The sequence below is a fragment of the Sarcophilus harrisii genome, chromosome 6, assembly GCF_902635505.1.
Source record: "Sarcophilus harrisii chromosome 6, mSarHar1.11, whole genome shotgun sequence".
Classification (NCBI taxonomy): domain Eukaryota; kingdom Metazoa; phylum Chordata; class Mammalia; order Dasyuromorphia; family Dasyuridae; genus Sarcophilus; species Sarcophilus harrisii.
In genome coordinates this window covers 254,717,840-254,731,072 of record NC_045431.1, presented here as the reverse complement: position 1 = coordinate 254,731,072, position 13,233 = coordinate 254,717,840, and the positions used below count along the sequence as shown (strand labels likewise).

At 36.3% G+C, this 13,233-nt stretch overlaps 1 protein-coding gene across 1 annotated transcript; it reads right to left on the bottom strand.

The window, feature by feature from the left end:
- Nucleotides 1–3,853: 3,853 nt before the first annotated feature.
- Nucleotides 3,854–4,806, bottom strand: LOC100918500 (vomeronasal type-1 receptor 4-like). Its single transcript, XM_003774362.3, has one exon. The coding sequence runs from the start codon at nt 4,781–4,783 to the stop codon at nt 3,854–3,856; it is 930 nt and encodes a 309-aa protein (XP_003774410.1). The 5' UTR covers nt 4,784–4,806.
- Between the last annotated feature and the right edge of the window lie 8,427 nt (nt 4,807–13,233).

Genomic DNA, 13,233 nt, shown 5'->3' with positions numbered 1-13,233 from the left:
TTTAAACATATTTTCATATTTGTCATCTTGTGCAAGGAAAATCAGATGAATAGGGGAAAAAGATGAGAAAGTAAAAGCAAGCAAACAAATAAAAAGGTGAAAATGTTGGAATAAACGGGAGAGCTGTTGGAATACATGGGAGTCAGCTGACAGTGGCTGCTGAAGATCCAACCCACAATGGATCTCCTCTTGTGAAAGGATGATACAAGGAGACTGAGAGGCTGTTGCTGTTCTCTGACCTCTCTGACTGAGAGGCCCTTGTGTTGTCTGACCTCTCTCCTTTTTCCTCTGCCTCCAATTTATCTCCTTCCCAGTCTACAACATCTGTGTCAGCAAAGGCTGCCCTGCAATTCCTTCAGATGTTATGATCCACAGCTATGGATCTTGGAAAATTGTCTTGGAAAATTGACCTTAACATGAAAATACTATGCTTTGATCCACGCTCAGTCTCCATAGTTTTTCCCTCTGGATGTGGATGGCATTTTCCATCTCAAAACTGGCAAGATTTTCCAATGTGGAAGCTACCAAGACTCTTTCCTCTTTCCTATTTCATTATCTTCTTTTACACATCTGGGTTCTCTTAGGTAACTCTTTTCCAAGGTAAAGAAATCTGAAATAAAACTCAGAAGGGCTTTTTTCTAGGACTGTTGGGAATGTTTCCACATCGATGGCCAATTCTGCTCAGTTAGGATGGTGTCAGTGTGCATTGCCCTCCGATTCAGGACAGGAAGAAATTTCCTTTGCAGGGGTCCTCAAACTTTTTAAATAGGGGGCCAGTTCACTGTCCCTCAGACTGTTGGATGGCTGGACTATAGTAAAAACAAAAACTTTGTTTTGTGGGCCTTTAAATAAAGAAAGTTCATAGGCCTGGGTGAGGGGGATATCTGTCCTCAGCTGCTGCATCTGGCCCATGGGGCGTAGTTTAAGGATCCCTGATTTGTATATAGTTTCCAAGTGTCTTCATATTCTGTCACACAGTTCAGAGCCCTAATTCTCCAGGCCTTGTGTTTCAGATGAGGAAATTGTTTATAAAAAGTTTTCCTCTAGTTAACCTTTTTTCCTTCTCATTTTGGCTTCATTTGTTTTATTCCTACAAAACCCTTTTAATTTTATGTATTCACAGTTGTCCATTTTGTCTTTCATGATCTTTTCTACTCCTCATTTGGTCGCAAGAACTTCCTTTAGACCTAGATTTGAAAGGTAGTTTTGTCTTTGTTCCTTTAATTTGTATAAAATGTGACATTTTATTCCTGTCACGTATCTATTTGAAACTTGTCTTGTATATCGTGAGATATTGCCCTAACCTTAATTTCTGCCCATCTCACGTTTGGTTTTTGCAATAGTTTTTGTCAAATAGCAATTCCTTCTCCCATTATCTGTTGTTTTAATTGATCAAAGCTGGGCTACTAGGCTCATTTGCTTCTTTTATTGTATATTTGTTTTTGTTCCATTGATTGACTTTTTAAGCCAAGGCCAAATCATTTGGACGATTACTAGCTAGGTGGCTATTACAAGTTTTAGGCAACCAAGTGGTCTAATGAATAATGTGCTATAAGGCCTGAGTTTAAATTCTTCATATATACGCATATATAAATATAAAAATTCTCCATATATATATAAAATTCTTTATATATAAATATAAATTATATGCTTACGAGCTGTGACCCTGTGAGGTCACTTGACCTCTGCCTGCCTTAGTCTTCTTACCTGTTAAATGGGGACAATGATAGCAACCATCTTTTAGGGATACTGTGAGGATAAAATAAGTTAATATTTGTTAAGTACTTTATAAAAGTGCTATAAAAATGCTAACTCATTATTATTGAATTATAGTTTGAATTGGATCTTTGCCTCTTCAATGGCATAGGGGAAAATGTTAACTAATCTTTTTTTTGAAAATTCTGTTCATTATAATTTTGCAACTTTACAGGGGAGAAAGGAACATTAATTTTCAATTAGCCCCTTCATTTTTATTCCTTGATTTTTTTTGAGAATAGAGGCTGTGGGTAGTAGGATCAATGGGTTAAGGAGAGAAACTTATCCATAAAGAATCTTTATATAATTCCAAATTAATATCTAATCCAAATTAATATTAATTTCAAGATGATTGAAAGCATACTCAGCTCCAGGGATTGTTTTTGGGTACTTGTCTTAACATAACACTTTGGCATTTTTGTTAACTTAAGTATAAGATGAAATTTAGAGTTCTTTTATCATTAGTGATTTGGAAGGTGCTTCTATGTGGTGATTTATAGTTTACAATTCTTCTTTAAAAAACTATTCATATCCCTTGACCACTACTCAACAGAGAAATGCATGTTTTAGATAGTTGTATATCAATGACCTATATATGTTGGCTATCAGACACAATAATGATGTTTGCCATAGATCCATCCCCCTCCACAATTGAGAGTTACTCTTCTATTTTTATTAAATTTTTTGGATGAGTTTTTGAATTTAATTTAAACATGAGTGAAATTATTTGTTTTTTTGGATGAACTCTACTTTTTGTTTTGCTGAGTGTTCTGTCACTCTTAGTTGTGAATGGTCACTTCTCCCATTATCCTCCACTTTTTTTTTTTTGGTGATGTGACATATACAGGTTCTTCATCCATTTTGAGCTAATTTAATGATAGATTTAAAATTTAAAATTTTTAAAAAAAATTTAATAGCTTTTTATGTATGGGTAACTTTACAGCATTGACAGTTGCCAAACCTCTTGTTCCAATTTTCCCCCTCCTTTCCCCCACCCTTCCCCCAGATGGCAGGATGACCACTAGATGTTAAATATATTAAAATATAAATTAGATACACAATAAGTATATATGACCAAACCGTTATTTTGCTGTACAAAAAGAATCGGACTCTGAAATATTGTACAATTAGCTTGTGAAGGAAATCAAAAATGCAGGTGGCCAAAAATATAGAGATTGGGAATTCAATGTAATGGTTCATACTCATCTCCCAGAGTTCTTTTGCTGGGTGTAGCTGGTTCAGTTCATTACTGCTCCATTGGAACTGATTTGGTTGATCTCATTGCTGAGGATGGCCAGGTCCATCAGAATTGATCATCAAAATATTCTTGTTGAAGTATATAATGATCTCCTGGTCCTGCTTGTTTCACTTACCATCAGTTTGTGTAAGTCTCTCCAGGCCTTTCTGAAATCATCCTGTTGGTCATTTCTTACCGAACAATAATATTCCATAATATTCATATACCACAATTTATTCAGCCATTCTCCAATTGATGGGCATCCACTCAGTTTCCAGTTTATGGCCACTACAAAGAGGGCTGCCACAAACATTCATGCACATACAGGTCCCTTTACCTTCTTTATGATTTCTTTGGGATATAAGCCCAGTAGTAACACTGCTGCATCAAAGGGTATGCACAGTTTGATAACTTTTTGAGCATAGTTCCAAATTGCTCTCCAGAATGGTTGGATGTATTCACAATTCCACCAACAATGTATTAGTGTCCCTGTTTTCCCATATCCCCTCCAACATTCCGCATTATCTTTTCCTGCCATTCTAGCCAGTCTGAAGGTGTGTAGTGGTATCTCAGAGTTGTCTTAATTTGCATTTCGCTAACCAATAATGACTTGGAGCATCTTTTCATATGGCTAGAAATAGTTTCAACCTCTTCATCTGAGAATTGTCTGTTCATATCCTTTGACCATTTATCAATTGGAGAATAGCTTGATTTTTTATAAATTAGAGTCAGTTCTCTATATATTTTGGAAATGAGGCCTTTATCAGAACCTTTGATTGTAAAAATATTTTCCCAGTAAAACTTAAATCTAATCCTAATCTATGCCTACTTCTTAGCATCTTCCATAGCAGCTCTTCTCAACTACAGAGTATTTCTTGAAAAGAGTTCTTGAGATATAGAAGAGTGGCAAAAAAACCTGGGCTTCTGGGTGTCAATGCCTATCAGCACGAAAGGGCTGACAATTGGATAAAACATGGAAAGTGTGACAATGAACTGTAGCCCCCAGCGTCTGGTTTCTACAGCAGAAGCTACATAAATAACAAAAGGGGAGCTGACTGAGTTAAAGCAGACAAAGGTGACCACCAGCATTAGAATGGCTTTCGTGGCTCTGTTCTCAGGAGAAGCTTTATGGGAATAGTTGCTGCTATGAATGTGTTGGACTCTCTGGTTGTGTCTGTGCAAGACAGACATCATATAGCAACTTGAACAGATCATGAGACCCATAAACAAAGCATCCACAAATGACACACAAATTAAAATTTTTATAATACTTTTGGCTTGCAAGTCAAAAGAAACATGTCCAATCCTCCATCTTTCATTACTGCTGTTTTTTGAAGTACTTATATTCAGAGGTGTAGCAATATCAAGAAGGAGATTGAAAACCCAACTCAAAATGCAGGAGGAAGGAATATACTTTTGGGCTCTAGTTTTAACCTTTGCCCACTTAAGGCTGTTAGGGCTGATAATGATGGCCTGGAAGACACTCAGGAGGCAGGTATTGGAAAGAGAAATGCCCTGAGTTACTCTTATGAGATAAGTTAAGATTTTACCCATTGTTTCATCTAGGAAAGATCTCCATCCCCATTTGGCTATTATTGTGGGGATGCCCCTTAAAAGAATCATCAAGACATGGGCCAAGGACAAATTGATTATGATTAGGCTTATGAGTCTTTTCCTGTGGCCAGTGATGAGTTTAAGGCTATGTAAATAAATCAGGGACAGGTTCCCCAAAATTCCAAAGAAAACCATGGTCAAGTAGATATTCTGCAGTCCTTCTTTATTAGAGTTCATGCCTTCTGGGTCTTGGAGAACTTTGCTGTCAGATCCAAAGACCTGGAGAGAAACACAGGAAACTGTGACTTTTCCAGAACAAGAAATTCCCAATAAAATTCTACAAATTACTCCCCTTCTCTCTGAGGAGTGGTAAGACTTCTTAGATAAGTAGTAACATTCTAGTATTTGTGACACACGTATTCAATGAATCAATTCATAAAGTATTGATTGTTCATTTATTGTGTATTTAGTAATATACCACTTCCCATATATCTCCAAACTATGCCTCTTCTCTTGGGCCATGAGCATCAACTCCTTCCCACTAGGCCTTGGACAGTTCCCAGGATCCTCAGCTGTCATGTTTGAGTTTTTCCTTTATCTTTTCAGGTCCATATCTTCAGGTTACTTCCTTTCCTTTGCTTCACCATGGTATTACAGAAGTCTCAGTTCCCCTTTCTGTAATCTTCCATTTTTTTGTTCTTCCATTAGAACATAAGAGATCTAGGACAGAGATTGTATTGGGTGCTTTTAATCCTATCATTAGTGCTTAGCACAGTTCCTCCAGCAAAGCAAGGTCATTTTGATGGTCTTTTGAATAATTGGAACTTGATGAGAATGAGTCAACTCTGCAGGAGTCAGCTTGGATCCTTCTTACTCTGAAAGGCTAAGTGACCAGAAATATTGGAATGCTGTGGGATTATTTTCTTTTGATGCTGAAAATTCAAGTCCTTAAAGAGGGGTGTGTGTGTGTGTGTGTGTATGTGTGTGTGTGTGTGTGTGTGTGCGTGCGCGCACATGTGTGCCTGTAGACTGATACTCTCAGGCCGGAAATAAAGACTGTACATATAAAATGTTTATAGTTACTCCTGCCGTAGCATCATGGAACCAGAAACCAAGGAGTTCCTTATAAATTGGGGAATGACTAACCAAAATATGGTATATAGATGTAATAGAATCCACTGCACTATAAAAAAATGATGAAACTTAGGGTTTCAGAAAAAGCTGGAAAGATTTATATGAGCAGACCCAGGAGACAAATTCATACAATATCATAATTGTAACAAAAAAAAACCTTTCTAAATTAAAGAACTCTGATGATTTTAAGGATCCATTATTATTCTAGATGACTGGTCATGGAGTAAACAGAGAGAAGATTGAATCTCAATGCAAAATTACACACACAGTTTTTCTTCAATGACCATATAGGAATTTGTTCTACTTTGTGCTTCCTTGTTACAAATATTTTGCTTTTCTATTTCTTTAATAGGGTGGGTAGGATACAGAAAATAAATGACTACTCCCTGAAAAATAAATGACTTTTCATTGAAATATTAAAATTTGTCAAATAGTTGAGGCTTCAGTGTATTTCTTTCAAACTTAGAGAAATCTAACTAAAAAACAAATAACAAATGTTATGGAGATGAACAGGATACTAGGAAAGTTAGAGTTGAGAAATCTCTAATGATAACTGAATGAAAGAATTAAAGTTTATCTATTTCTTAATCACAAAACCGTTGCAAAAATCAAACATGGTTTTGGTGAGAAAGGTTTTATAAAAACAATAGCTAGAATTTTTAGATAACAATCATATTAATAATATATAGCATTTTTATGCCATTTAAGTATTGAAAAATACTTTATATATGTATATATTATCTTGATTTGATCATTGCAAAAACTCTGGTATGTTTGTGCTACCATTATCCCTATTTTATAATTGAGGAAATTGAGACAGACAGAGGTTAAACGATTTGTGGTGGGTCATAAGGCTGGTGAGTGCCAAAGGTAGGATTTGGACTCAAAAGTCTTCCTTACTGTACACTTAGTGTTTTACTCATTGCATCACCAAACTGACACATCAAATGTAGAAGCAGAGAAAAAGAAAATTATCTTAATTAGACACAATCCCAATAAAATTTTATTTAATGAAGGAACTTTGAACAAAATTGAATTGAAACTACATAATTTTGTACTAAAGAATGGACAGACTAAAGAAAAAGTTACAGAAACAGAAATTGTCCTTGAAATACTTTTTTTACAAGGAACATTCCAAAGCATATGGGATACAATTAAAGGATGCAGCTAAACGATTCTTAAGTGAAATGTTTTTTTATGTAAATGCTTTTATCAACAAAAGCAAGAAAGGACAAATGAATGAACAGGCATGGCACAAAAAATAGAAAAATAAGAAATCAGCTTCCTCTCCTGTTAGAATTCTTACAAAGTGTTAAGTCACTTATCTAATTTAGCATGGTTCTTAGCAAGTTTTCTAGCTCACCAATGTATTTAAGTACTCATTGGAGTTCACACATTTGGGAGATTCACAAGTCAGGATTCAGTATGAGATTCACAAGTCAGCAACCACAATCCCAGTCCCTGGGAGGAGGAGTCAACTTTTGAATTCATACTTTTAAGAGATCATATAAAAGGATGAGCTTCAGTCAGGAGTCAGTTGAGGAGATTGAGAGGCAGAATTCAGTCGGGAGATTGAGAGCCAGGATTCGGAGAGAGTTGGAGGCTGAAGCTGGCAGAGGCAAAGGACAGGCAACTCGAAGAGCTCTCGAAAACCAAGGAATGCTTATCAGGCCATTTTGGAAGAGACAATAAAGAATCTGTACTTTAATGGCTGGCTGCATTTGAGGTGATTATTACTTTGAACTGAACTGAAACTAAAGCTGCCTCCAGAAGCCCCACAAGAAATCTGCTCCCAGAGAATGATTATATTTTAGAAAAGAAAAACACTACACTCACCTAACCATCAAAATAGAAATTCCGAAAATTAAAGAAGGAAAACATTCATAGTAGAATCACCTCACTGAACTGATATATAAAATCTGGAATAAAAAATGAATAAAGTAAGTAGCTACACAATTCAATTTGTAAGAGAAAAGAAGAAAAATTTTCTTGTTCAAACTGAAAATTCACTGCATTTAAAAATAAAACAAAGCAAGTTATCAGAATGTCTTTTGCCAAATTAAATGCCAAATAAATGACAACATATCTGAGATGAGTGAGTTACAAAAATCTTCACATCTAGGTCAATGGAAACATGTATAATTCTATATTAGAAAAAGAAAATTTGAACTTCCTAAGAAAAACTCCAGTATCTATGTATCCAGTGTCCAGTATCAAATGGAATTATAAATGAATTCTATATCAGTATTTAAAGAACTCTGTACTTAGATGGACAGATGTCTAATTAAAAATTCTGTTGCTCAGGGCAATCATCACAAAGATGCTCTGGGAAAGGAGATTAAAAGGATCCTTCTAGTCAATTTTTAGACAAACCAAGGATGAGAAGTATGCTAACTTTCAGCATCTTGGGATAGCACATCAGTGCCTTATCTTTGTTATGTTTATTAATAAATTATGATTTTTTAAAAAAGGAATTCTATACTCTTTATTTTTTTCCCAAGGTAACCTCCCTAGAGGCTGTGAAATGGTTAGCATGATGGATTTAGTTTCAGTCCATCAAATGTAGCTATTGACATTTATTAACTATGGGACTCTGGGCAAAACATCCAATTCCTGCCTTCCTCTTTCTCAACATCTGTTAGAATGAGGATGACAATACTCTCCATCTCTTTATCTGTAAAGTACTTAGCACAGTGCCCAGCACAAAATAGATATTTAATAAATACTTCCTTTCTTTCTTGAAAGTCTATATCAGGGGTCCTCAAACTATGGCCTGTGGGCCAGATGCGGCAGCTGAGGACGATTATCTCCCTCACCCAGGGCTATGAAGTTTCTTTATTTAAAGGCCCACAAAACAAAGTTATTGTTTTTACTATAGTCGGCCCTCCAACAGTCTGAGGGATAGTGAACTGGCCCCCTGTTTAAAAAGTTTGAGGACTCCTGGACTCTATATTATTACCTCATGGAGAAAATTTCAAATTTAGTGAAGAATCATTAATTGTGAAAAATTTTTTCCAGAATTTTTGCCAGTGCAAACTGAAATAAACCACTTACAAGTGTGGAAGAAACATTTTAATGGTTAAGATTGTATATCTGTCACTTGTAACTGATGCCATCCAGACATTTCTAGGTGTAGAGACCTTTGTGTCTTGGGATTTTGAAGATTTCACATAGAATGCCTTTATTTTTCCTTTTCAGTATTAGGCAGTTTGGTATTATTTAAATTCAAAAGAATTCTTCATACCTCCTGCTTCATTACTGAACAGCATACATAAACAAGAACTGATATTGTTTGTATGTTTCTATTGTCTCACTCAAATACACTGGCTTTTTGGTGATTAATGGAAATTAATGGAAATGTCGGATTCTGGAATTAATTCTGACGATGAACTCAAGGCACTACTGTCTCTTGCAAAGTAAGAGAACAAACACAATATGCATAAAATAAATACAGGTCACTAGGATTTAGCTGATAGAATCACCTGCCTGTGTAATAACATAAAGTAGAAAGTATTTATCCTATGGCTATATATATATATATATATATATATATATATATATATATATACTGTATATTATGTCTGATCTCTAATATAGCTTTACAAGTGTTGCTTTTCATTCACCAAAACTGAATCTTTTTTCCTTTTAAAAAGTAATACATTGGGAGAGACAGTGGCTAGAGTAATATTCTTAACTATAGAAAAATGAAATCATACTGTTTGATTTAAATAAGTGATTTTTATTTGAATATAAAAAAAGAAAAGCTGTGCTGTTCCAGTAGGGTTAAAATTAGAAACTAATCTGTCCTATGTTACATCCCTGTGAAGATCAGCTGAGTTAGCCTATGAAGTGTGTTTTGTAAACCTTAAAATATACTATAAATGCTATTTATCCCCATTACTCAGATTATTCATGTATCTGGGCCCACTGACCTCCTTTCTTGTACAGCTGAGGTTCTTTGTACACTGAAATTCCTGTAAAAGTAAAAGATACAAAAGAAAAATGGTTGGATGCCATTGTTTCTATAGTTCCCAAAGTGGTACAATGATGAAGCTGATAGGCCTGGAGTCTGGAAGATTTAAATTTAAATCTATTCTCAGACATGGATTAATTATGTGATCCTGGCCAAGTCACTCAACTAACATTTTCTTCAGTATCCTTGTGTAAAATGGGAATATGATCCAAGATCAAATGAGATAGTAGTGATAAAGAGCTTAACATAGTATTTGGCACATAATTGACTTTCGATAAATCCTTCCTTCTTTCCCTTCTTCCAACATTATGGTATTCGAATGTCCTTAAAATCAGAAAAACAATACTGCCTTATATCGTCACTTGATCTCCAAACTCATTGAAACAAAAGAGAACATTTTCACACAAAGATGTGGAGAATCTTCTTTTTTCCCCTCCTAAAGTATTATATGAAACAGCCAACTCAGTCCAATTCAGTGCATGCCCCCATAACATCTGGCTATGGAGGGCTGCACACAACTTAGGGAAATAAGTTGAAGCTGTTCTCTCTGAATAGGGAGAATTTTGGAGGTGTGGTGAGTTGCATAGGATCAATCTTTGTAGTGCCCAAGGGGAAAGAGGAAGAAGTGAAATAAAACATAGCAAAACCCCTAAATGCTAGCTTTTACTCCATCAGGGGAGTGATCTGTCCTTGGCATCTAAAATCAGGATTTTGTTTTCCACATTGAGGAAACTGATCCTCAGAATATGAAAGTGAGAGAAAAACCTACCTCAAATGAAGTACTCTTCCCATTAGATCAGGAAACTTGTATTGCCACTGCCTGGACAGAGAGGGAAGCAGACAGACAAAAAGGGACCATGCGTTGTCCTCTTTATAAAAAAAACTTTGCAGAATATAAGAAGATAAGTGATATTTTTTCTGACTTCCACTAAATGGCTGGGAACCCAAAAGAGAAGTGGACAGGGGAAAAAGAGAAAAACAGGACATATGGAGGAGGTAGCAATAAAGACTCAAGGACTCTGAATCTACAGGAAACTAGTGAGATATGTGTTAAACTGACATTGAGAAGATGCTGGTAAAGAAAGAGGCTATCACTATTGCCAGACATGAACTCTCCATCTCCTGTCTTTCTCCTCCCCAAATATTCATTTGCAGAGAGTGATAAAGAGTGGCCTGAAGATTAACTAAAGAAAGGGAGAACAGAAGCTGGCAGTCTTGTTTCCAAAACCCAAGCGAGAATAGCCTAGAATAGTCAAAATGTCCTTCCTGTGTCTACCCCCCAAAAAAATCATTATTCCTAGTTATCTTTTCTTCCTCATTCCAGAACTGTGAGCCTGTTCCCTAGCTCCTGGAAGGGATTCTTGCCTATTTCTTGTGTCTGAGGCTAAGACCTTCCATATCACTTACCAGACTGTTCTCTGCTGCCAGGGCCTGGGATAGAATTGCAGATGTCGGTGCCTCTGTGTGTGTGTGTGTGTGTGTGTGTGTGTGTGTGTGTGTGTGTTTGTATGTGTATGTGAGGGGCATATCTGTGGCTGGAGTTATAGGGAGAGCAGAGTCTGAGCTCATTTCCCCTAAGAGCTATAATTATTATGTCATGTGCTGCAAGAGGAACTCTTGACAGAAGAGGGAACTTGAGGGGTGTCTGAATTAGGAACAGAATTTTACCTCACGTGGAAATTATTGTCACCAATTTTTATTGATTAATGAGACTCTCCAAAGGAATATTTGTGAGTAACCAAGAGATTTTCCTCTACCTATTGAGAGGAGAAGAAAACTTACATTTTTTTTCATGGTCACTACAAGGATGTGCTGCAAATGTCTATCAAACAGTGATCTCAGAAAAATGTTCTCTGGGCTCACTTCTACATTTGATCGACGTCTTCACACTTTATCATTTCCCCAAGTCTTCTTGTCCTTCCATCATACCCAAATTTTTGTGACTCTGTGGATCATACTGTCCATATGATTTTCTTGCAAAAGAGATGGAGGATTACCTTTTCCTTCTCTAGTGAATTAAGGCAAATACAGGTTATGTGACTCGTACAATAAATGTCATAGGTCAGATTTGTCCTTTTGACATCCTGACCCAGAACTCTATCCACTGAAACATATGTTTTGTCTAAATGTAGACAAAACAACAAAATGAAACTCAAACCTTGTTTCTCAGAATTTGCCAATTTTTGAGATGTGAACAATCACCTTGAAAGGTTAAGGATTAGCTGTTCTGAGCAAGTTTGAGCTAGCTCCAACAAACTTCTAAGAAAGAGTGAGACTAGGATGCTTGTGATGTGATGAATGGAGAACCCTTTGCTTGTCTTCTTGGGCTCCTACTGAGCTCTTGTGTAGAAATCACTGAATGTTGTTCATGCAAGGGCCATACAGAATGCTTTACAATTATATTAATTTAACTGGTGGATAAATTGATAGGTTGATTTCCAAGAATCGTATACATTTAGTAGTAACTTAGTTTTTTTTTAGGTTAACTAAATTTATATTAAAAAACATAAAACTATTTTTTCTGAGACAATTGGGATTAAGTGATTTGCTCAGGGTCATACAGCTAGGAAGTGTTAAGTGTCTGAGACTACATTTGAACTCAGGTCCTCCTGACTTCAGGGCTGGTCTCTACCCACTGCACCAACTAGCTGTTCCTTCTTCTGCCAATGTTCCTTTTTACCTTGGGACTGTGACCCCGGACCAAATATGGGCAATGCAATAGAATGTTACATCCTGGGCCAGCATGGGGTCCCTGTAATTTCCTTTAGACTTCCTTAATGTCTGTGGGCTGAGTGCTTCAGGTGCTTCCACCTCTGAGGTAAATGTCTCTAAGGACTGTTGCTGGGAGCAGTCTGTGCCCTATTCTCATCCTGGTGAGATAGAATTTTCTAAGTTGTCTTAAACTGAAAAATTCTTTCCTCCGATCTTGTTTCAGTAGGTTTTATTTGAAATTTGAGGGGCATTTGGGAGAACATAGGTGAATCCCTTTACCCTGTCGTCTTGGTTTCACCTTTCTCATTAATCATTTTGGATGACACTCCATCTCTTGATTCTGTACCTTAACTGGTTCTCTCTCTCTTTTTCTTGGAAAACTCCTTCTTCGCACTGTTTCTTCCTAGATTCCTTGTCTTCCTTAAAGATTCCATTCAAATCCTGCTTCCTGTAGGAGGCCTTCTCAATCCCCTGCCATGCCTAATTGGTGCCATCTCTCTAATTTTGACTCCCATTTTACACACACACACACACACACACACACACACACATTTTGAATGAACCTAATAGTTTGCCTCTTGTCTCCCTCATTTGGAATGTGAATGGCTTGAGAACAGAAACCATATTTTAACCTTTCGTAGTATCCTCAGAACTTAGCACAGTTCCCAGAACACATTAGGGATTTGATAAATCATTGTTGCATGATCATTTTTAAAAATGAATTTTTGCTCATATCATTTAAAATATTTCCTAAATTGTTCTGTGTTTCTGTCTGAATCCTTCCCCAGAGAACAATTTCTTGTACTAAAGTTCTTTAGAAAAATGAAAAAAGAAGGAAAATGTATCAAAACCCATTAATAAAGAAAAA